Source organism: Pteropus alecto, unplaced genomic scaffold, assembly GCF_000325575.1.
Source record: "Pteropus alecto unplaced genomic scaffold, ASM32557v1 scaffold25, whole genome shotgun sequence".
NCBI lineage: Eukaryota > Metazoa > Chordata > Mammalia > Chiroptera > Pteropodidae > Pteropus > Pteropus alecto.
The window spans coordinates 6,828,081-6,853,468 of record NW_006441955.1 but is presented as its reverse complement, the minus strand read 5'-3'; the positions used below and the strand labels follow the sequence as shown (position 1 = coordinate 6,853,468).

Here is a 25,388-nt window from a genome sequence, read left to right as displayed (position 1 = left end):
TTGATAAATTCACATTCTACCAACACTTCGCCTTGGCTACTGATGAATAAGGAAGGACTGAAAAGAAAAGGGACTCTGGGCAGCCCTGTCTTTCCTTTCTTTTCGAAGTCCTCATTTTTAGCAGTTTAAATGGTTGACTAATTCAGCGCAATAACATCAATATGGAAGGATAGATAGGTCCTTGATTGTTACAATGCCGCTATCACAGGGCCTGCCTTTGGGGTTTGGGGTTCTGGATCAGGCTGGGCCTGTTGAACCCTTAGTGGGGTCCTGCATCCCAGCAGAGCAGAGAAAGCCAGTAACAAGCTGGACACAGATAAAGGCCAAGGGCAGCTGGAGAGCAGGGGTCCGAGAATGGGAGAGGCTGTGATGACTGACCTTAGCATGCTGGCAGGACAGGACCAGGAGTGAAGCCAGGGACATAGGGCCCAGGATCATTCCAAGGCAGAAGGGTGAATAATGGGGTAGACAGAGGAGGGAAAGGAGAAGGGCAGGGCACCCGAACTTTGTGAAGTTGAGACATTGGAAAAGGAGTGGTTCCAGCTGATAACTTTAGGCTAACGATGGACTATTTTAGGGGGAAAAAATGTAAATGGATTTTAAACATAAGAAAAGTGATGTGGTCTCACTCAGAATTCAAGACAGGTGAAACAAAACTACAGGAGCCTCATTTTCCACCTATCAGAATGACAGAGATGCGAAAGTTTGATAACACACCACGCTGGCCAGAGTGTGGGGAAACAACAGTCTCCTGCGTTGTCTGGGAGAGTATAAAGTGGTGCAAGCTCTTAAAATAGTATCCATTAAAATTGCACACACTGTCTAAACCAGAATTTTCCACTTCTAGGAATTCATCTTACAGATAAATGTACATGTAAATGCGCAAAGATGCATGCACAAAGGATATTCATTGGAGTAGTCAAGAAATAATTGAAATACCCATTAATTAGTATAGAACTGATTAAGTAAATTAGGCTACATCCATACAGTAGAGCAGAGGTCAACAAACATTCTCTGTAAAGGGCCAGGTAGTAGTTTAGGCTCCATGGACCATGAGGTCTCTCTAGGAGCAACTCTGCCCTCATAGCCTGAAAGCAGCCATAGACAGTGTTAGCACAGTGTCCCTGCAGCACAGTGTTAGGCATCCACGACAAAGAATGGGTAGCACTGTGGGCGCTGATGCACAGGATACAGTGATAAGCAGGAGGCTGTCGATGCCCCTATCTGTGAGTTGCTTTTTGTACAGCCCATATGCTTGTCGGCATCAAATGCCTCTAGAAGGTACTCAGTTCCTAACAGTGGTTGCCTTTGGGGAGTGGAAAGAAAGGTCAGGGACTTGAGAGAAGGCTTAACCTTTGGACTGTTGGAATTTCTGCTATGGGCATATGTCGCTTTTCCAAAAAAGCCAAGGAGACAAAAAAAAAAAAGCCTTTGCATGTATTGTACTCTTATATGCCAGGCATTGGTGTAGGTGCTGGAATCTAACGGAGAAGAAAGCAGACAGATCTCTCCCTTATGGGAGTGGACTGGTGATCAGAGAGGTGATTCCAAGAGAGTGGAGGGGAAGAGTCACTCAACCCCAAAGGTCAGCATGGTGGCTTCTTTGGGAGCCTCCACTGGCCCCTAGTCTAATGTGGACCCTTTTGTGAACTGCCTCTGCATCTCTTGGTCCCAGCTTTTCTTACACCATAGTCTTGTGGCCACGTCTCTTCCACACTTGAGGACAGGGACCAAGTCTCAGTTATCTTGGTATCCCCAGCACCTAGCATAGAACCTAGCACCTGACCTCATGGGCACCTCATAATTATCTAATGAAGGAACATCTTTGGTGTCAAGGAGCTGTGGGAGTGGGTTACCAGTGGACACTGGTGACCCTCAGGAAGACAGCAGACTTGGAGCAGGGAGGAAGACTGAGCAGGGGGCCATGCTATGGTCCTTGCTGTTGGGAGCCATAGCAGAGCTGGCGGGGAGCAGAGGACGTCTTGGAAAGCAGCAGTGCTGAGTGAGGCAGCTCTCCCTCATGATTTGAAGGAGGAAGAACAGCCTCTACTCAGGGGGCGGTTTGGGGAGATGAAGTTGGAGTAGGCAGGTGGGGTGGCACTGTGAGGGCCACAGGGACACGAAGAGGAAGTGGCTAGTTCTGTCTAGGGTTGGAGGTAGCCATCAAGCTTGGCCTTGAAAGGTGAGCAAGAATTTGCTGTTGTACGTGGAGGGATGGAGAGCAGTAACAGTTTAAAGAGGAGGTTGGGGGTCAGAGAAGGCCTCCCAGGAGATGCTGTAAACCAGTGGGCTCATAGTTGAACCTGAGCCAGACCTTGCCCACCCCAGTGAGAGCTGTCCCTGGCTGTGTGACCCAAAGAGGATTGTTTATGCTTCTCATTCAACAGCATTTATTTCTCAGACATTTGCAGTTGCCTGCCGTGCGCCAGCCACTCTGACCTCAACAGCTAGAACAACAATTATAGATACCTTATTATTTTGCTCCAGGCACTGGGCTGAGTGCCTTCCATTTGGTATGTCACTATTCTCACAAGTCCCATTTTACAGATAAGGAAACCGAGCTCAGAGAGGCTAAGTAACTAACCCAAGCTCATCACAGCTGGTAAATGCCAAAGCCAAGACTCCAGCTGGGATCCAACTGGGTAAATCCTGGGGACCATCACGCCCCTCCATTTGGGGTGGACCCTGTCATACATAACAAGCACTGACTGAGAGCCTGGCCGCTGGCACACGGAGACGCTCCATCCTTGGTTCCTTCTCTGCATCCCCAACCTTCGTCTTTCAGGACATCATTCCCTTTGGCAACAGCCCCATCTTCCGCTACCTCTTTGGCTGGATGGTGCCTCCCAAGATCTCCCTGCTGAAGCTGACCCAGGGCGAGACCTTGCGCAAACTGTATGAGCAGCACCACGTGGTACAAGACATGCTGGTGCCCATGAAGTGCATGATACCGGCCCTGCACACCTTCCACAACGACATCCACGTGAGTTGGGGCGGGGCCGGGCAGGCCAGGCCAACAGCCGTCCCGTGGAATCCACGGTCTTCTCCCCTGAACCCTGTGACTGACTTTGGGCAGTTGGGGGGCCTCTATTTTCCCAACTGCAAAATGAGCCCGCTCAGCGAAGGCCCTGACGGGAGAGCAGACATAGGGCCCTGTGATGAGCATTTCCATGAACTTCTCAGATTGCATCCTCTAGTGTGGAGTTGGGGGTGAAGCTGTGAGCAGCCAGAAGATGGGGCCCTGGAGAGTGCCGAAAATCCTCCCTTTGGGTAGATGTGGGGTGGGCCAGCCATGAGCCTTTCACCTGTTGGAGAAAAAGCACCAATACTCCCTGCCTGGTCCACCCAGGTCTACCCTATCTGGCTGTGCCCATTCATCTTGCCCAGCCAGCCTGGCCTGGTGCACCCTAAGGGAGACGAGACAGAGCTCTACGTGGACATCGGAGCTTACGGGGAGCCACGCGTGAAGCACTTCGAAGCCAGGTCCTGCATGCGGCAGTTGGAGAAATTCGTCCGAAGTGTTCATGGGTGAGTGGCTCCAAATGTGGCCTGATCCCTCTGGCCTCCAGCTCTAAGGGATGGCTGCAGGGCGGTTCAGGGAAGGTCCAAGGTGGCCAGGTTCTGAGTCAGACTATCTGTTCGCTTTGGAGTTTGTCGCTTGGCAGCCTCTGCTTTGGAAAGTACCTAGTGGAAGTTAAGGAGGTGGGCTTGCAGGGCTCCTGCCCCTCTTCTCTCTGCATCCCCTTCCTCTGGTCAGCACACCTGTATCCCCCCACCCCCTAGCTGCTTGAGCTGGGAACACGAGAACTGCCCCACTCCTCCCCCCGGGGAAGATAATGGGGTGGTTTTCCATATGTTCTGGGGGATGCCACTCCAGGTTGGAAGACCAAAGCTAAGGAAGAAGGAATTTATGATTGTGAAAGCCATACAGGGTCCCAGGACCGAGCAGTGCTCAGAAAATGGCCTGGAACAAACTATTGACCTACATAATGTGAACAAATCTCAAAATAATTATGCTGATTGAAAGAAGCCAGGAAAAAAGAATAGCGATGTTTCCATGTATATAAAATTCCAAAATCCCTGGTGACAGAAAGTAAATCCACCTGGGCTGGTGGAGGGCGATAACACAGGGGCATAAGGGAAAGTTTGGAGGGTCATTGTGGTCATTATCTAGACTGAGATGATGGTTTCTAGGTTGTATACATATGTCAAACTTAGTAAGTTGTGTACTTTCAATATGTGCAGTTTATTAAGCATCAGGAGAAAAAAAAATGAAAAGAAAGCAGCCAGTGGCCCTGCCAGGGAGGCAGTGCACCAAGCACAGGGAGAAGCCACAGTCCTAGTTCTAATCCTGACTGCCTCTACTGCCAAGTCACTTAATGCCCTGAACCTCGATTTCCCATCAGCAAATTGGGGATAAGAATTCCTGCATCACCTTCCACCACCAGATCGTTAGGGGAATTTGACAAGAAAATCCTCCAGAAGTGATTTCTGCACTGCAGAATGTGCTGTGTCCCACTAACATCACTTCCCCACTTCCGTACCCTATCTCTGCTCTGCAGGTTCCAGATGCTGTATGCTGACTGCTACATGAACCGCGAGGAGTTCTGGGAGATGTTTGACGGCTCGCTGTACCACAAGCTGCGGGATCAGCTCAATTGCCATGATGCCTTTCCTGAGGTATACGACAAGATCTGCAAGGCTGCCAGGCACTGAGTCAGAGCCCACCCACAAAGAGACAGATGTGTGGATGGACCCTGTCCCCAAGGTCAGGAGGCATCTTCCCTTCACTTACGCTTGGCTGCTCTCCCAGATCCCTACTTTCGGAAAGAACCCCTCCAGAAATCCCACCCAGACAATCCTGATGGGCTGTTCCCAGCCTCCAGGGGCTACCTAGTGGAGTGGGAAGGACATGGGATTTGAAGTCAGATGTATCTGAGTCCAGTTCTCAGTACAGCCACTCATTAGCTGTGTGACTTTGGGTGAGTCACTCAGCCTCTGAGCCCAGCTCTTCATCTGTTGCCAGGGGTTAACAATATCTGCCCGAAGGCTTTGCTAGCTGTTACTGCTTCCTATTCTGCATCACAGCTGACTGAAGTGCTTTGGTTTCAGTGGTTGAGTCCCAAAGGCTCCACGTTAGGTCACCTAGGCACAGGTTTGGCTAGAATAATGAAGGGTTGCCCTGGAGCGGCACTGCCATTGCTTCAGTCGGCCAGTATTTATCCTCATGGGCAGAAAGAAGGAAGGTTCCTCTCCATCCCTGGGGTCTCAGGAGGGCAACAAATGGGCAGGCGTCCGAAGATGTGCTGTGCCAAAGGTCCTATCCCAAAGTTTTCTCTGCCATCCTTGGTGATGTTCTGCCTCTCCCTCCTTCATGCTCAGGCTCGTGGGCCCACCCCAGCCATCACTCAGTCTACTCCAAGAGGACCATGTCCCTGGGAACATTTCAGGGTTGAATCCTGTCCCAGCCTAGACCTGGGATACCCGCCGGTGTGGCGTGAATGGTTTCTGCTCTGAATTGTATACAGAGGACCTGGGCTTATTCTTGGCTCTCCAACCCTCCGTGCCTCTTGTCCCCAGAACCCGCTTAGTCCTGGTGGGGATGCGTCCATGCTGCCCCGTGGAATGGGGGGTGGGGTGGACCACACCAAGCAGGAAAATGGAGCCCACCATTGTTAGGTTTCGTGAGGATTCTCACTGTGGGGCTGAAAGAATAGAGCATCTGCTTGATATCTCTAACCACTCATCCTCTCTTTTTTTTCTCCCCTACCCCCAGCCGTAGTTGATTTCAGTGCCTTACAAATCCTAAGCTCAGAGAAAAGTTAGCTCCATTTCCATTCCAGAGGGAAAGGAACTCCCCGAGGTCCTTCTCCACTTACTAAAAGTTGGCCATTTATGCAACTCCCATCTTAAGAACTGTGCAGCCTCGGCTAAAAACCGAGAGTCTGAGAAGGAATTGTGTCACATAAGGGAAGCTGGAATGAAGTGAGCTGTGCCAGGCAGTGACATTCTGAGAGAGAGCACGTGCACTGCACTAGGAGTCAGAGACCTGGGTTTCAGCCCTTGCTCAATGAGCTGTGCAACTGTGGACGAGTCATTTTTTCCTCTAAACTGTAGTTTTTGCTCATCTATCGCATCAGTACAGACAAGACCTCCCTGGGACCCTTCTAGTGTGGAAATTCATGGCTGTCTTAGACCTTGTGGTTGCAAAACCCATGGAAAACCTCATTTGTGTGGAAAGTCAGAGGAAAACAAATGATCCAAGTGGACACCTGGGAGTGGTCTGTCATTTAAGGTCCTTCAGCCCAAGTACTGGACAGTCATGGCATTTAGAAGACATAGGAACCCCCTTATCCATTTGGCCTCTGGAGAGGGCATAGGAAAAAAAAAACAACCATTCTTTTGCTTGTATGCAAAGCATGTGAATTCTGGCATTAGCTCTCAGTGGGCCTATCTGCTTCCTGTTTGGGGTTAAACTGATGATCCTACTTGCTGTAGAGGAATGGTCAACCTAAGCAGATTAACCCAACAGATAAGGCTCCATCTTTTCACCAGTGGGACCTCTGTTTCTAAGCCATTGGGAGTAGAGCCAGAGATGCCAGCCGCCTCTGTTGTCCTTAGTCCTACAAACCAAATCCTGTTCTTCACAGACACCCAGAACCTGGGGCTTGGATGGGGAGGTCTTGACATTGCACTTCAGGTTAATGTTTTGCTTCAGTCATATCTTGCCCAGAAGGGGGCAGCCTTCCCAGCATGGTGAGTCGAGTAACCAGCTTTTACTTGTATTCAGTCCTGTCACTGTCCGTCTGTGCAGTGGTTTCAGATGGAGTTGAACTTTGCACAGGGGAACAGTGTGTTTGGAAAGTAAAAGAATAGGCCTCTCTCCTCCAGAGCCCTGAGTTTCTTGGCTGCATGAAGGTTTTTTGTAAAATCAATTATAGCCTATTTCTTTGGCTGGAAGAATGGATAAATTTAATTGGATATTACTAAAAATGAAGGGAGGGCATGTGGGAATGGGGATGTTGTGTGGTTTTGATTTTTCTCCCTGGATCATGGGGACCAAGGAGAAAAGCATGAGTCTCCCCTAGCAGGCTCTTGCAGCTACAGGCACTGTGTCTACTGTCTAGAACACTTCATGTCCCTGTGGCTGTATGGCCACCGCTTCTGTAAAAATAAACGTGTGACCTGGAAAGTAGCCTTTGTTGTGTCTTGCTCTGGGAACCACAATGTGGAGTCAGACCTGGATCAGGTGCAAACCATGCCCCTCATTGGGTCAATTTCCCTCAGATCTGTGCACCCAAGAACAAAGACTGAGAGACAATATGGGGGAAATGACAAGTTTATGAAGGCGATGGGATCATGGGTAATTTTCTCCCCCAGGTTTGAATCTTTAGCATTGTCGCAATGATTTGGTACAGGTGTTAATAGGGTCCCCTATCTGCAGGGTGGAGAATAGACTGCAGGGGAAAGGGTGGAAGACAGACCAGCGAGGAGAGTCCAGGTGAGAGGCAGTGGTGGTTCAGATCAGGGTCGAGGCTGGGCTTCTTAAGGCACCAGACATGGTCGTCACGGCCTCTAGGCCTACAGTATTGAGTTTGTCACCTGATTGTGACCTAATCTACAAACTGATGGAGACCACTAGCTATCCACTAAAATCTATCCCTCCCTTCTTTGAGCAAATTGCTGGACTACATTTTCCATCCTCTCTTGCAGGTAAGTGTGTCCTTGTGTCAGAATTCTTTAGTAGAATGTGAGCAGAAGTGGTGAAAGCCTATGTGAGGTTCTCCTGCCTCTCCTTATATTAGCTAGGTGCAGATGACAACCAGGCCATAGGCTGTGACCAAGTCACAAGTTGTAAGGAGCATGGATCCCTGAGTCACTGTATGGAGAACTGCCTACAAACCTAAAACCTGCTTTGGTTATGGGTGCAAGAAATACAACTTTTATTGTAGTTGAGTAACTACATGTTCGGGACTATTTGTTAGAGCAATTTAGTTCACCCTAATTGTTAGAGGGTTGTCAGGCTCCAATGAGCATTTAGAAGAGTTGAGTTTAGTGTAAGAAAGTTTTATGCAAATACATAGATACACATAATGGACATTTTCCTAAAATGTGTGACGTGGGCTTCCCATCCTAAAGTTATTTGAAAGGAACCCTTTAGGAAATTCTTTTTCCAATTGTTCAATTTCACAAATCAGGATTTGGTGAATTCTCCTTAAAGGAGAAATCTTTCAAACAGATTTTATAGTTTAGGTCTTCAGTTCCACCTTACATTTGAATTGCACACAACGTACAATATCTTATTTAATCCTCACAATCTTGTTACAAAAGCAGGTCAGTTTTTATCTGTTTTATAAAAAGGAAAGTAAAGCTCAAGAAAGATCTGTCGATTTGCCTGAAGGCCACACTGAAACTGTTGAGTCAAACAAGGGTGCAGATTCATCTAGTCTTACAATACCAAAGTGCTCAAAGAGCCTTAGCTAAAGACAGCCAAGACAGTAGTTCCAGACATAGAAACAGTGAAACAGAGCTTTCCGTGGCAGCCAGAGAACCTTTCACTCCATTATAGTAGGCTGTTCCTTTTCAGCGTACATGGCTTTTGTAACAGAGAAGGTCATTGGTATCTCATGGCAAAGTAAAAGAACTGCCTGAAGTTACTATGCAGGTTTCTCTTACAATAAGATAAGCACTCCAAATTTGCTGACTTTCTCTATGGCAACAGACTGTCGAAAATATGATGGCTAATATATTTGAAAAATGCACTTTTTATTTTTATATAAGGTAAAGCATCTTTTTAAAAAGTTATTGCAGATATTTTTTAACTTTTTATTTTTAATTAATTTTAGACTTACAGAAAAGTTGCAATGATAATACAGATTTCTCATAGCCCCTTCACTCAACTTCTCTTCTACAAAACCATAGTAAAATGATCAAAACTAAGTTATTAACACTGGCATAATATTAAATAACCACAGCCTTTATTTAAATTACACCAATTTTAACACTAATGTTCATTTTTCTTTTCAGAATCCTAAGATCCTACATCGCATTGTTATTTCTCCTTAGTTTCTTTTAAACGGTAACAATTGTTGAGGTATAATTAACATATAAACAGCACATGTTAAGTGTACAATTTGATTTGTCTTGACATATGTATGGATAAACTGCATTTGTTTATTCATTCACTTGTTGATGGACATTTGGGTTTTTTCCAGTTTGGAGCTATGACAAAGTGGCTAGGAACATTTCTGCACAGTCTTTGTGTAGACACGCTTTCTTTTCTTGGGTAAATACTCAGGAGAGGAATGGCTGGATCATATGATAGGTGTATGGTTAACTTTTTAACTTGCCAGACTTTTCCAAAGGGGTCGTACTATTTTATATTTCCACCTAAGGTGTATGAGTTTCAGTTGTTCTACATTTTCACCAACACTAGGTATGGTCATTCTTTTTAACTGTCTTAATAGGTGGGCAGTGGTATCTCATTATGGTTTTAATTTGCATTTCCATGACTAATATATGAAGTCTGATATAAGTCCTTTATAAGATATATGTTTTGCAAATATTTTCTTGTCTGTGGCTAGTCTTTTCATTCTCATAGTCTTTAAAATAACAAAAGTTTTATTTTAATTGAATCTTATTTAACAAATTGTTCAAATAGTTAAACATTCGAATAAGCAGTCAAATTAATATCTAAGAAATATTCGCCTAACACAAAGCACAAATATTTTCTCTTATGTTTTCTTCTAGAAGTTTTATAGTTTAGATTTTACATTTAGGTCTATGATCTATTTTGAGTTAATTTTTGTATATGATTCAAGTCTGGTCATAGTTTTTTTTTGTTTTTTTTTTTTTTTGTTTTTTTTTTGGCATGTTGTTATCCAATAGTTCCAGCACCATTTGTTGAAAAGACTATTTTCCCTTTGGATTGTCTTTCCACCTTCGTTGAAAATCCGTTGCCCCTAAGCGTGTCTGTCTCTGGGTTCTATGTTCTGTTCCTTTAATCTATTTGTCTATCATGACACCAATTTCACACTGTGAGATGAAGTAATGTTCTCCAGCTTTGTTCCTCTTTTTCCAATTTGTTTTAGCTATTTTATGTCTTTTATATTTCCATATAAGTGTTAGATCAGCTTGTCAACTTAAAAAAATCACTGGGATTTTGATTTGTATTGTTTTAAATTCATAGTTTGATATGAGGGAGGAGGGACTAACATCTTAAAAACATTGAGTCTTTGATTCATGAACATGGTATATCTCTCCCTCATTTAGGTATTCTTTAATTTCTCTCAGCAGTATTTTAGCTGAATTCAGTGTACAGATCTTGTACATCTTTTGTCAGATTTATACGTAGGTATTTGATAGTTTTGATGCTATGATAAATGACATTTTCAATTTTTGATTTTTTATTGCTAATATATAGAAACAGTTGATTTTGGTATATTGATCTTATTTCCTGAACTTGCTAAACTGACTTATTAGCTCTAGTTTGTATCTATTTTGGCTCATCGTTCCTTTTTTGAGGATTCAGTATGATTTTTTACATAGATGACATGTTTATGAATAAAGACAGTTTTACTTCTTCCAAAATAGTTATTTTGACCTGAGTGAGAAAGTACTGCTTTCTGTAAGGCACTCAAGCTCTGAAGAAGTATTCAAAGTATTTTTCTTTTTCTTTATGTGAGTTTTTTGGCTGAGGCTGTGGTGCCTCGGTCTCCTTTTCTCTAGGGACAATATGCTTCTGCCATCCTCTTCAGTCTCACTGACAAACAACAGTATGGGAAGCAGCTCAGAACACTGTGGCCAAAGCCTACAGACAAAACTTTATGCTACACTGGTGTGCCCATGAGGCCTGACTCCAGGGATGAAACTAATTGTTCCCAATGGCTGCACATTGCCTGGAGGTCAGCAGCCTCCTCATAGCAGGAGGCCCTGCTGAGCTTCCAGAAGCATCCTGGGGTGGAGATGAAGTACTCCTGGAGGGGACCTAGAGCTGCCTTATGACATATGCCACACTCTCCCGCCTCTTTGGATTTTAATGAACAGGGAGTTAAGCACCTTGGCTTTATAGAAAGGGGTTCCAAAAGTGTCAATCGCGTTCCACCTTTTTAGTTCATCCACTGTCTGGCTCCCATGTTCGCGTCACTGGCTGATTTGAATTCTCAGGATAATTGATCTCATAACAAAAGATCTCTCATCCTAGCCGTCCCAGCAGGCACCGTGACCTCCAGGTAGATGTCTCCAGAAAAGTGGTTCCATCACATCACTACATCTCCCCCTCTCCCAGGCATTCCCATATGTCCTTTCTCCAAGACCCCCCCATTCCCACTATCACCCTCCCATCCCCAGATCCATCTTCAGTCCTTTGGGCCTTCTGGTCACCGCGGGCTGTCCATGTGTGGCTTTAAGGAGTAGGATCTGAATTGTAATCCACTGTTGGAGGGCACTTCCCCTTAGTAAAAGGTGTGATCCTTTCCCTTAAAAAGAGAAAGAGAAAATGAAAGTGGTCCCTTGGACAGAGTAAGCCCCCCATCCCAGGAGGGGCACCCACAGGAAATGAACAGGCACCTGTTGGCTGTGCTTCCCAGGAGATCCTACATTGAGTGAGAGGCCAAAATTGATGACCTCCAGAGCTTTTCTATCAGAACAGCCTGGTTTTAAGGAGGGGATCCCTCTGCTTTACACCTAGTTCAGCTCATCAGAGCCCAAGTTGGCTTGTAAGAACTTCCTAGCACCTGAAAGATCATCTAGCCCAATCATGCTTAGTAGGTGTTCTATAAATATCTGTCAAAAGAAGGAAGGTGGGAGGGAGGGTGGACTCACAGGGTAAAAGAGGTGTTTACTACCATTCAACGGGCCCCATGCCTCTGTCTCTTTGCTCCTCCCTATACCACTGCCCCTGGCCTGGCTCAGAGCCTCAGCTCTCACCTGACTATTAAGACAGCCTCCTTGTCTCTCCCTCCCCATCCACTCCCCCACCACACAATGCCACAGAGCACACCTTTAAAACTCAAAGAGTTACTTCCTATTAAAACCCTTCTGAGCATCTGGGAGAAAATATTTTCAAAACAATTATCTGATAAAAAAAATGTATGCCTAGGATATATAAAGAACTCTTAAAACTTAGAAGAAAGCAACCCTTAAAACTTAATAGAAGAAAGCAACCCATTTTTTTTAATGTGAAAAGAAGAGATATGGAAACATGAAAAGATGCCCAACATCCTGTCACTGGAGAAATGCCAATTCAAACCATCAGGAACTACAACTGTTAGGATGGCTAAAATTAGAAAGAAAAAAAAAACTGACAATACTGGTGCTAACAAGGAGATGAAGCTATTAGACCACACATACATTACTAGGAAGAATACAAACTCATACAGACATTTCAGATAATAGGTTGGCAGTTATATATACACTTTGACCTAGAAATCCTACTCTAAGTATTTACTAAAGAGAAATGAAAATATATGTTTAAACAAAGATTCACATATTACTGTTTATAGCAACTTTATTTAAAATTGCCCAAACTAGAAATCACCCAAATGTCCCTCGTCTTGGAAATAAACAAATTGTGATACATCCATTCAACGAAATACAACTCAGCATTAAAAAGGAATGAGCTACTGATAACCTGCAATGACATACACGAATCTCAGGAGCGTTATGTAAAATGAAAGAAAAGACACAAAATTCTATATATGGCATGATTCCATTTATATGACATTCTGGAAAAAGCAAAACTATAGAAATGGTATCATATTAGTAGTTGCCAAGGACTGGGGGAGGGGGAGAAAATTGACTACAAGTGGCACAAGGAAACCTTTTTTGGGGGGTGGTAATTGTTTGTTTTTGTGACTATAGAATCATACACATTTGTCAAAACTTATAGATATGTATTCCTTAAAAGTGAATTTTACTGTACAGAGTTATATCATTATAGTCTAAATTAAAAAAAAAAAAAAAAATCCTTCCATGGCTTCTAACAGGCATGATAAAGTCCACGCAGCTTACTTTTGTATTCAAGGTCTCCAAAGACTGACCAGATCAACCCTGACTGCCTTACTCTCTGCTGTTCCCCTTTACACACCCCACACCTCATCCAGGATGAAACATCTAGTGTTTTCCAAACATGTCCTGAGCTTTTTTGCTCCCTTTCCTTTGCTCATTTCTGTCCTACAAATTTTTTATCTTCCCTGGAAGTGAAGCCTCATGGAAAGAACACAGCTTGGAGCCAGCTAGAGCAGAGATCCAATCCTGCTCTGCTACTGTAATAGGGAGTAAAAATGGCCCAAGTCTCCACTTCTTGTCTCCATGCCCTCTGCAATGTGACTCTGCAGCTTCTCTCATCAAGAAGTAGAGTCTACTTCCCCTGCCTTTGAAACTAGGCTGGTCTTGTTACTTGCTTTGCCCACAGAATGTGGACGATGTAATGGTGCCACTGTGAGCGTAGGCTGCAAAAGGCCTTGCACACTTCCTCTTGCAAACCCCTGCCTCTTCCATGAGAACAAGTCTGGGCTGGACTGCTGAACAATGATACCCCATGTGGAAGAGAGTCTAGTTGCCCCATTTAGGACCATCTGAGACCAGGCGGCCCCTACCTAACCCACAGACTCATAAATAAAAGAAATGGATATTGTTTTAAGCCACTGAATTGTTACACTGCAACAGCTAACTGTTACAGTCAGTAACTCACTGTGACCTTGAGAAAGTTAATTCATTTCCTCATCTACATAATAAATATATTTACCCCAAAGAGCTCTGTGAGGCCCATAAGAGATGATGTTTATATATTGAGTAGAGTGCCTGGCACACAGTTAACCTTTTACAAATGGTTGTTATGCCTCGTCAAGCCCAACCCTTAGCCAACTTTTGAGAGCAAGCTCAAATGTCATTTCTTTTAACCAGCCTTCCTTGAGTCTCCAAATTGGATACAATCCTTCCCTCCCTTGAACTTCCACGGTACTTTCTCTGTCCCCCTACAGTGTACTATACCGTCAATTGTGAGTGCTTTAGAAACATAGCCATGGCCTTGAACATAAGTGTCCATCCTCAAAGTCAGAAAAAGATTAAATGATTTATATATACCTGGGACAGAACACCTGTTCCTGCCTCCCAGGCCACTGTTCCTGCCACCATCACATACAACCTGTTTCAAGGACAATCCCAGCATACTTTCTTGCACGTATTTGGTACTTCATATCCCAAATTCCTCACACTTGTCAGAGCCTGAAACAAGCCAGGTCAGATTGGGAAGTCAGGCTGACCTAAAAGCAGCTATCAAGTAGATACACCATACAGAGCAGAATCCAGGCTACCCACTGGGACAGGGGCTATAAACTCTGAGGCCACTGAGAAAACAACCTGTCTCAAGAAGCTCAGGTGACTAGTCAAGGACATAGCTTGTAAGTACAGAAACCCAGTCCCCTCCTCCAATCCAGAGCTCTTTCCAGGGTTTAATGTAAAGTCTCATACCCCCTAAGGGTTTCCTGCCTGAGCATCCAGTAACTCAGATATGAAGAGGCAAAGGCAAATCCCATCCCAATATTTTCCAATCTTCCAAGTGGCCCTTTCCAAAGTTCTCCTGTGCCAAATGCACGTTGAGGAAAGCTTGTTGGCTATTGATTTGCAGGTATCTGAAAAAAGGCCAGACTCCTACGCCAAGATACTATGCTCCTGCCCCGCCTGATTCATCTTGCTCCAACTCTTACCACACCCCTTCCATGCCCCACCCTCCAGCCACTCAGCCACCCGAGACAGTCCAAGCTGTTCACCCCTCCGCGCCCAGGCTGGCAGCCTGCAGCATCCTCCATCTTTGTATCACCTTCCCAGGTATACTTGGGCACTTCTCTCTCTGTACTGCACTCTCTCACACCATCTTGCTGAGCCCTTTGTCATGTACCTGATTATAAATCAATCCTTCCCCTCTGCTTCACTTCCTGTGGCCTTCTGAGCAAGAACTCCTGGCCTCTAGAAAATGTTGGCTTAATTTTATTGAATTATCGACCTTTTTGTCTCCCCTACTCCCCGGTCTATTCAAGGCCAGCTGATGCAAGGATCAGGTTTCACCACCTCACACCTGAATATCTTGCTTCTTCCTTGCCCGTCAGCCTAGAAATATACTCAAGTGTCTACCCCTACCAAAAATGGGAAAAATGAAAGGAAAGAAGGAAAGAAAGAAGGAAGGAAGGAAGGAAGGGAGGGAGGGAGGGAGGGAGGGAGGAAGGGAGGGAGAAGGGAGAAGGATGGAAGGAAAGAAGGAGAGAAGGAAGGAAGAAAAGAAAGGTAAAAATATGGCCTCTCCACTCTGCCTTCCCGTGGAGCTAATGTCCTCTCTATCCCTGGCACCATGTTGTCTCCATGGTAATCACCAGACTTCTGTGTTCAATAGCAAATGTGTCCTGGGAGTTGTGGGAAGCAGGACTCTGTGCTGAACTTCCTAAGAGTCCCCCTTTCCTGTCCCAACTTTCCAATATCCCACCAAAGCAGCATGCACAAAGGCCCAGGAGGTAAAGCAATTGGACCAGGGCAGGCAGGGTGAGGACAGGAAGATGGTTATGTTGCATGCTCTCTCTGCCTTAGCCTTCTGGGTTCAAATTGCTTTCCCTCCTGCTCTCATCCTCAGAAAACTGAAGGGGGAAGAGTGGGGAAAGCATTCCAAATGTAGAAAGAAAAGTCCTGGGTCCCACCTGCCTTCATCCTTCTTCTCATGTTGCTCTGTAACTGTCAAAATGGAGGTGAGTGCCTTCCCTAGGAAGCTGGAAGCCACTCTGGGGCAGAACTGCTGCCTGATTCTCTCTTGCAATGTCCCAGTAGCCAGGATGTGTCCGGCACATAGTAAGTGCTCAATTAATTTTTGAAGACTGCATGCACAAATCCCATTGACTAGCAGTGACTTTAGGAAAACACTTTCTCTCTCCAAACTTCAGTTTTCTCAACTGAAAAACACTGAGAGTAATATCTACCTTTTAAAGTTACTATATACAGTAAATACATATAAAATCATGTTATATATTATAAACTCCAAGGATATAAGATTTTATTATTATTATTATTATTACTATTATTATTAAGAATGAATATTTATGATTTCAATTTCAGATTTCTGGACAAGGAATATGGGTTTTGTTTAAAATGCTGAAAAGGTGGTATTGCATATTAAAGTATTCAGAAGAAATTGTATTGATGTCTGCCATTTACTTTGAAATTTATCAAATTGTAAGGTGATTAATAGACGGATAGAAGGATGATAGTGGATGGATGATTAATAGATTAATAAATGAATAGATAGAAAGATATATCATAAAACAAGAAGCGTAAAACATTAGTGACATGATCTAAGTGGTGGGTATACAGGTGTATACTGTAAAAGCCTTTCAATTTTGCTGTATGTTTAAAATTTTTCACAATAAAATTTCAGGTGAAAGAAACTTAAAAGGAAAAATAAACTTCTCCCAAATCAAACTGGAAGTTCCGAAGCATTCCTTTCATGGAGTTATCCAAATTCTAGAGCAATCAATACACTGACTCATTCCTTAGCGAATATTCAGTGAGTTCCTTCTATGCATGCCAGCTAGACAGTGGAGCCAGAGAATGGAAATGTTCTCTTTAGTAGGGACCACGGGCATATTAACAAATATTACAATATAATTTTTAAAAGCGGTCCAACCTAGGAATTCTCAAGAGGCTGAGAATGAAGAGACACTGTCTGGAAAAATCAGGGAAGGCTTCCCATTTAAGCGGAGTTGTGGAGGATGAATAGGATTTTCCCAGACAGAAACTAGGAGAAGGATGTTCCAAGAACAGATCACAGTATGGCCAAAAACTCAAAGGGCTAAAGAGCAAGAGTATGGTACAAAGGCCTGGCTGGAGCACAGAGTGCTCATGTCCACAGGGCCAGAGGGTGGCCAGATGGAGTGAAAAGATCTAGCAATAAGAGCCAGAAAGATGGACAGATGGAAAACCTGGTCCACTGGTCGGTCAACCAGATTTATAAGTACCTGCCGTATACACAACTCTAAAGAATGAAAAGCAAAAGGCTGCCTTTCCCATGCAAGAGTTAAATCCCAGGCTGCCTGGCTAGATGCCCATAACCCTGTGGTTTAACAGGAAGAAACAGATGAAGCTTGGGAGCGAGCGGTGAAAAGGACATATTCCAAGAGACTGCGCAACTCTCGCACACACACCCTCCCTCATCTGGACTGAAGACAGCAAACTGTTGTAAGACATATTGTGTTCTGCCATTCATGGCTTCCTCCACACCTGGCAAGGGAGGAGTGGCAGAAGCCCAGGACTGGAGTCAGAGCCACAATTCCTGGTCCCTGCCCTGCCTCTGTTTGGCTGCGGGACTCTGGGCCATTTCCATCACCTCCAACCCTTGCAGCCTCGCTTACTCATATATAAGATGGGGGAGATAGCACTGACGCAGTCTGGACTGTACATTTTCTCATCCACAGGCACACTGGATTGCGATTACCACCCTGGAGCCAAAGGCAGGCATTAACATTAGCCCATCAACACTGAGGGTTTGTGAATGCCTCCACCCATCCAGTCTTTATTTGTTTTTATTAATTCTTTACTCCGGCTTTATTTTTAAATTTATTTTGATTTTTTAAAACTTCTAGAGTAGAATAATTACTTCTTTGGGTTTCAGTTTTTCTTATTCTATATTAAAAGCAATTAAAGCTTTGAATTGTCCTCTGATGGATGCTTGACAATATTACACAGGTTTTGATAAAAAGTTTTCATTGTAATTAATTTCTAAATAGCCTGTTTTTTAAACCTGATTTTCTCTTACATCCAAGAGCTGTTTAGTAGAGAACTTTCTAATTTCCAAACACTTGGTTTTGGGAGTTCTCCTTTATTTGTTAACCTCTTGTTTTATAATACTATGTTTAGAAAAAAATCTAAACATAGTACAATGATCTAAAATTTCTATGTAGGATGGTTTTAATTTAGACATTTTAAATGAGATTTTCTTAGAGAATCAACTTTTATAAATGTCCTATGAGTTATCTGAAAATAATGTGGAATAAAATATACCTATTTAAATCCTCCAAATAATTATTTACATATCTTTACCTTATTCTCAGACAGCTCTGTTAAGAATTCCTGTTATGATCGTAGGAGTTTGTCACTGTTATTTTGGGTGTATAAGGTTAGTATTATAATGTCCTCATGGATTTCATTGTTTATCATGATTAAATACTCCGGTATCTTTGTCTCATTTAATAATTTAGCCTTGAATGCTGCATTGCTTGCTGTTTGTATTACCATTTTTTTTTTGTTGTTGTTGCTGTTGGTTACATTTATTTGGTATATCATAGACAGATATATTCTTTTCCTTTCTTGAGCTCTCAATGCTAATTCATTTTCCAGTTGACTGGAGTATAGCCCCCAGTAAAATTTTCAGAAAAAGTACATTTGAATCCTTGTGCATCTGTTTGCCTTGTACATGACTATAGTTTGGCTAAATAGAAAATTTTACAGTCTCAAGTCTTTTTCTTGAGAATTCTATATAGTGTTTTTTATTATTCATTTTTCAGAAGAGATGCTCAAAACATGTCTGACTGTCTTTTATTTAGATTGTAGTTTGTCCTTTTAGATGTAATACTTGCAAGATTTTTATTCTACTTTTGAAACTCAAACATTTCACAACACTGTAAGCGGATTGGATGCATACATTAACTTTCCAACCTCCTGAAATCCCACTAAAACAAGAGTAAAGGAATAAAAATTTAAAGCACGTACCCACAAGGACAAAAAGAATAGAAGGGGCAGCAGTAAGAAAAAATATTTTGGGACTTTAAAGCAGATGGAAGAATGGTAACTAACTTTCTTGGGTAGCAGACCTAAGAAATCTAAACCTTAAGCCAGGAGAAGATAAAGCTCAGAATTCCTTCAGCTCCACAGGCCTGGGGAACTGACAGCCCCAAGTACTCCCGGAAGCGGAAGTGAAGGTGGAACTGAAATTGATTTGAAGTCTGTGTGATATCAGTTTCCCACCCTACTCTCTGCATCCAGATGAGCGCCCTTCATGAATAAAGATTGGAGAATTTATCCTCTGAAGACAGAGAGGTTCTCTCTACAGGATGACACCGGAAACATTTGATATCGGGAGTACCATATTTAAAACAGGGAATTAAATGGGAGTTCGGTCGCTAAATATTGAGACCACTAGGCTCTTCTCCTCCACTTGGAGCTCTGGCAGCCAGGCTTACATCTCCCAGAAGAACCTAGGCCAAGAGAAAAATTCTAACAACATGGACATGGAAGTTCCCCCAAGAACACTCAGCTTGGTCATCTGATGATGAAGTCTGTGATCAACAATCAAAAAAATTTTATTTATTTATTTTTATTTTTTATTTATGTTTATTTACTTTTTTACAGCGGAAAAAGAAAAGCTTTATTAGAAGGGAAAGTACACTTCCAGACGTGGACGCGGGCCTGAGCAAGAGAAGCGTGGCTCAAAAGGCCTTCAGTGGGATTTTTAGTTAGGCATGAGTCAACAGCCAAGGATCACCAGACATTTGAGAGAAATCTCAGATATGGAAGACTGAGGCCAAAACAACAGACAGAAAAAAAAGTGATTTGAAAAAAAGCAGAGGATGTCAGGCAATCATCTCAATAATATCTTCAGCTCTTCCTGTAAGCAGCCTGAAGTGACCTCTGAAAGTGGTTTGCTATTCACTTGACCCAGAAAACCCCATAAAATTGTGCAAATCAAGAGGTTCAAATCTTCGTATTCACTTTAAAAACACTCATGAAACTGCCCAGGCCATCAAGGGTATGCATATCCGAAAAGCCATTCAGTTAGCTGAAGGATGTCACTTTACAGAAGCAATGTGTGCCTTTCCATCATTACAATGGTGGAGTTGGTAGGTGTGCCCCCACTCAACAGTGGGGCTGGATGCAGGGTCGGTGGCCCAAAAAGAGTGCTGAATTTTTGCTGCACATGCTTAAAAATGCAGCGAGTGATGCTGAACTTAAAGGGTTAGATGTAGATTCTCTAGTCATTAAGCACATCCAGGTGAACGAAGCTCCCAGAGGAGGCGCAGAACTTACAGAGCTCATCTCTCTGCAACACTGAGATGATCTTCAGTGAAAAAGAGCAGACTGTTCCTAAACCGGAAGAGGAGGTGGCACAGAAGAAAAAGACATCCCAGAAGAAACTGAAGAAACAAAAATTTATGGCCCTGGAGTGAATTTAGCATCAAATAAATGCTAATACAGGTACAACAATGACAACAACAACAAAAATAACATCTTCGAAGGATAAGAAAGCATTGTGTCCATGAAATAAGAGCACGTTGTACTTAAAGGAACATTCAGAAAACAGAAAATAACTCTTAGAAATTAAAATATAACACCAAAAACGAAAAACTCAGTGAGTGAATGAGAGAACATTTCTGGTCACCTGAAAACAATCGGCAGCTCAGAAGTGCCCCAGGCAGACCGAACACGGAGCAGGTTTTTTAAAGGAATCAATCCATAAAAGAGTGTATAAGGAAATCCTCTTCCCACCTATGACCTATATTCTGTGGCTCGTGACATAATTCTGACTGTGGGTCCAAGAGCCCACGTGGGTTGGGGCTCCATGGACAATGCCAAACCTGAGCCTCAGGGAGAGTCATACAGCAGCCTGACAATCAGACGCCCACAGGGACCTGCTGGTTGGCTTCCATTCAGTAACATTCATAATCCTTAATTAAGGCTGACCCTGTAGGATATATGTCCCTGCAGGATATAAATTATTCTCCTTTTCCAGGTGGGAAAACTGAGGTCTGGAAGATGGGTGACTCTTGGCTAGAGATGGGTCTACAAGGAGAACTCATAATTTGTATAGTCTCTCTCAAGAGCGCTCGTCCTTTTTCTATTTGTTTTTCTTTCTTTCCTTTTTTTTTCCGGTTATAAAAATAATGTTTATTTTGAAAACTTCAAAAATTTCAGAAATAAAACAAGGTGGAATGAGAAAGACCCTGGTAACCCTCCAGGTATAACTACAGTCAACAGCCTGGGCCCAGTCTTCCATAGTTACACTCACATTGGTGTATGGAATGAGCTCCGCTCTGTGAGGGAAAGGACTGTATTTTAGTTCCAGCTCTATCACTTACCAGCTGTGTGACCTTGGGCAAGTTGCTCCCTTCTCTGGTCCTGGTTGAACACCTGTAAAAGAAAGCTAACCACCCTGGCTAGAAAGGGAAAGAAAATGTTTTTGCACAATAAGAAAGTTCCATATGACTGTCAATTAAATAAGGCAGACGAATATAGGCATTTATCTCTCCTCTCTCCTGCGATCCACTGAAAAAACTATATAGAAATTTTTTTTAAAAATAGATAAACAAGAAAGGGGACAAAGGTGTTAAGTTTTGGGGAAATGCAAAGTGCGAGGAAGCATTTGCAGAGCTGAGAGGGCTGACCCAAGAGCTGCCTGCAGTAGAGGAGCCAATGAGAAGCTTGCCGGCTCCTGCCACAAACCCCAGAGAGGTCCTGGAATTGGAAGCGCCAGTATCTCAAAAAGCAGGCACAAGACAGATGGCTGAAATCAAGGGGAAAGGTAGACACACTCCCTCCCCAACCAACTCCTCACCCACCCAGCAGGAGACTGAAGGCTTAGTGTTGGGAGAGACTCCAACACTAAGGAGGAAGCAGGCGCAGTGGAAGGTAGGCAGCCAGGTGCCGGTGAGAACAGAGGGAGCCGGTGGAAGACCATATACTGGTTGAGACCCCCAGCCCCCTTCCCTAAACACCAGCACCCACACTCCCCACCCCCCCGCCTCCACCAACCCCCAGGATGCGGGATCCTTTTCTAGAGAAGCTGAATGGTCCCAGGGAAAACACTTCGAAACACTGACATTGAGGGTCTCCCAAGGGAATGACCAGATCCCCATCAATCACTCCCAGTGAAGCCACCAACCGACAAGCCCCACCCAGACGCACAGCATTTTTTTAGTGTTTTTCTCTTAAATGCGAACAAAACAAGTGAAAGGAAAAAAAGGACCTTGGAAGAAGTGGATACAATGCAGGGAGCAAAAGGGAACGGAAGGAAAACTGCCATTATCCTTAGATAAAAGGACATGACAAAGAACTGGGTGCTATTAAAAGATTGTGAGGAGGGGCGGGAAGCAATCCATAACACACAAGAGCTCTTGGAAACTAAAAAAGATGAAAGCCAACATATAAAAGGCAATAGTAGGGTCTAAAGATAAGGACAGGGAAAAATTTACCAGAAGATAGGACAGAAAAGGCAGAGGTCAGATATCAGAAACAAAAGATAAGAAAAATAGAACATCAAATAAAAGGTCTAAGATTCATCTGAAAGCGAAAAAAGAGAAAACAGAGAAAATCACCAAAGACCAAAATGCAAAAATCTTCCTGGAATAGAAGATCCTGAGTTTCCAGAAAGAAGAAACTCATGGAGAGCCAAAACAATAAATGAAAATAGACTCACACGAAGACCCATCATCATGAAACTTCAGGAGACAAAAAGAAAATCCTAGAAGCTTCCAGAAAGGACCATGCAGGTTGCATACGAAGGACAAAAAAATTGAAATGGCATCAGAATTCTCAACAACCACACTTGAAACTTGAAGGCAATGAAGCAAAGCCTTCAAAATTCCAAGGGAAAATTATTTCCAACCTAAAATTTTATTTCCAACCAAACTATTGATCAGTTGTGCAGGCAGGAAAAAAAACATTTATTTTTAGGCATGTAGGCATGATAGTCTATCAAAAATGTTACATCTTTTTACCATTTCTATGGAAGCCACCAAAACAAGAGAGTAAATCAAGAAAGAAAACACAAAACTACTTTGACAAAAATAGTTTAAAGCTGGTTTTCCCTGAGTGATCTGGTCCTCATGCCCCAAGATCTCCAACAACAAAATGATCAGCTCTAAAGTGCATGCTTATTTACATTTTAACATTTCTGAAATTGAGAATACATTGCAATTGTTGGTCTCTTAGTTCAATAAAATATGGCGGCAGCTAACAATTGCAAGCTGTTTTACAGCTAGCCACGGTATTTCACGCACTTTCTTCCTCTGGCTTCACAACGACTTCCTGAAATGAGTTTTACCAACCCCATTAAGAAAACCAAGAAACTGAGATTCCGTGGGGCGAAGCCTTGCACTTCAGAGGCTAGGCTGTGTGGGGTCTGGGCGCAGGAGTTAGTGTTGATGAGTTCCTTACCACAAGCTTTAGATAGAGCATCTCATTTGGGTCTCCACAGTCCCTTGCTCATTTGACAGCTGAGGGAAATGAGGCCCAGAGAGGTGAACCCCATCTCGCACAGCCAGTAAGCAATAAAGCCAGGATGAGAACTCTCTCCACCACCACAGCTGTTTGGCTGACACTAGGGGCAGCAGCTGTGTCTCCATTGGAAGCAAGCGTAAGGCGGAGCGAGCCCCCGCCCACCCCACAGGGAGCCCTTCCTTGCCCTGGCCCCTCTGCTGGAGCACCAGTGGCACTCACTGCATAAGCTTATCCCGCGCAGGGTCTGAGAGGTAGCGCTGGGCTCCAGCCAGGAACAGGGACCGATATCGCTGCCGTTGGTCCTTTGTCTCCATCAGCCAAGTGTTGAGGTAGCGGCCCACACCTACGGGGTTCTGCACCAGGTAGAAGAGGCAGGACGTTAGCAACCCCAATGCCTGGCCTGGAGACTTAATCTCAGGCCTCCTGCCCTCCCTGAGGCTCCTCACTACTCCATCTGTTATGGGTTGAATTATGTCTCCCAAAAAGATACATGAAAAAGATATGGGTTACCCCAGTACCTCAATGTGACCTTATTTGGAAACACTGTAATTGCAGATGTCATTAGTTAAGATGAAGTCACACTGGGGTAGGGTGGGCCCTTAATCCAGCGTGACTGCTGTCCTTATATAAGAAGAGACATATGGGGGAAGATGGCCATTCGACATGGGTGCAGAGGTTGGAGCGATGCATTTACAAGCCAGGGAATTCCACAGAATGCCAGCCACCAGAAGCTAGGAAGAGGCCAGGAAGGATTTCCCCCTCTCCAGGTTTCAGAGGGAGCACAGCCCTACTGACACCTGGATTTCAGGCTGCCAGCCTCCAGAACTGTGAGAAGATAAAGTCCTATTGTTTTCAACCACCTTCGTTATGGCAGCCCTAGGAAATTAATATACCATCCTGCCCAGAAACCTGGGTCATAGATACAAGAGGTGCCAACAGAGAGGAACTGCGACCTGCCCAGAGGTGACTAGTGAGGGCAAAAGAATGGCAGGAAAAGAACCCCGCCATTCGTAAAGAGCAGGCCAAGGGTGGGCTGGGACATGTTAGGAACCAAACACTAGTCCAACGTGAAGCTGGACTCGCTGCTGACAAGGGAAAGGCTTGTCTCACGGGGAAGAGGCTCCCAGCTGGGTGTGCAGTCAGAAAGGCTGTAAGGGCTGGGCGGGCTCAGCCTCTGCCCCGCCACCCCGACTTTGGCCAGCTCTGTGGTAGCAGCATGGTTGTTTGGCTCCTGTCTAAACATCTTATTTGGGGAGGTCCAAGAGGAGACCCTTTTCCCTGCACGAGATGCAGGCTGAAAGTGAGAAAAGGAAGAATGCAGAGGACTGACCAGTTGGCCCTCATGAGAATCAGGCAGGGCAGGGAGTGTGGGCACACTGGGGACCAAGCCATCACTCAGGGAGGTGAAGAGGGGGCTGGCTGGCACGCTGCTCTCCTCAGAGGAGGGAAAGCTCAAGTGTGGGCTGTGAGTGGGGCAGTGGGAGCATAATGGGAAGACAAATAAGTCACAGCAAGATGTTCCCAGGGAAACCAGGAGAGATTTTAAAAATATACAGCTGTTCGAAACCAGGCAAAACTAACCTGTGCTAACTGGAAATCAAGACAGGGGAAGGTTATAACACACACACACAGGGAATGGCTGCCTCTGGGGAGGGGGAAGAGAGGGGTAGGGAGAGGACAAAGGGGGTCGTTGCTCAGCCAGGAGGGGACAGCTACACCAGCTGCCCTGAGGCTTCAAGGCAAACACTAAGAGAATGAAAGGAGCATTTCCCTGGGAAAATAAGAGAATGAGATGTCTCTGGGGTGATGTCCCATCGTGCAGTGATGTCCCGACAGCAGCATCTACATCACCTGGGAAATGGTTAGAAAGGCCAATTCCCAGGCCCTGCCCCAGGACGCTGAAGTAGATGCTCTGGCATGGGGCCCAGCAAGCCATGTTTTAACAAGCCCTCCAAGATGATGCTAATGCTTGCTCAGAGTTGGAAACCAATGCCATAGAGAAAAAAGACGGTGAGAGTGGGTGTTAACCCCTGGGGAGGAAAGGGGTGGGAGCATCGGTTTCCATGGGGGCAAGGAGGGTTGGGGGCTGCCCATTACCACGTACCCTATGACAAAGACCCACTCACCCAGCTTCCCAG

General features: G+C 44.4%; 2 protein-coding genes across 2 annotated transcripts in view; one reads left to right on the top strand and one right to left on the bottom strand.

Annotated features, from left to right (window-relative positions):
* DHCR24 (24-dehydrocholesterol reductase) overlaps nt 1-7,195 on the top strand; it is a 29,677-nt gene extending 22,482 nt beyond the window's left edge. The window contains exons 7-9 of the mRNA XM_006919246.2: nt 2,786-2,983; nt 3,350-3,528; nt 4,563-7,195. Of these exons, the coding sequence (XP_006919308.1) occupies nt 2,786-2,983; nt 3,350-3,528; nt 4,563-4,716 (531 nt within the window). The 3' untranslated portion in view covers nt 4,717-7,195. The remainder of the gene's footprint in view (nt 1-2,785; nt 2,984-3,349; nt 3,529-4,562) is intronic.
* Nucleotides 7,196-10,470: 3,275 nt separating this feature from the next.
* LEXM (lymphocyte expansion molecule) overlaps nt 10,471-25,388 on the bottom strand; it is a 25,627-nt gene continuing 10,709 nt past the window's right edge. Inside the window, exons 9-10 of the mRNA XM_006919455.2 lie at nt 23,470-23,670; nt 10,471-11,477 (exon numbers count right to left, since the gene is read on the bottom strand). Of these exons, the coding sequence (XP_006919517.1) occupies nt 11,405-11,477; nt 23,470-23,670 (274 nt within the window). The 3' untranslated portion in view covers nt 10,471-11,404. The remainder of the gene's footprint in view (nt 11,478-23,469; nt 23,671-25,388) is intronic.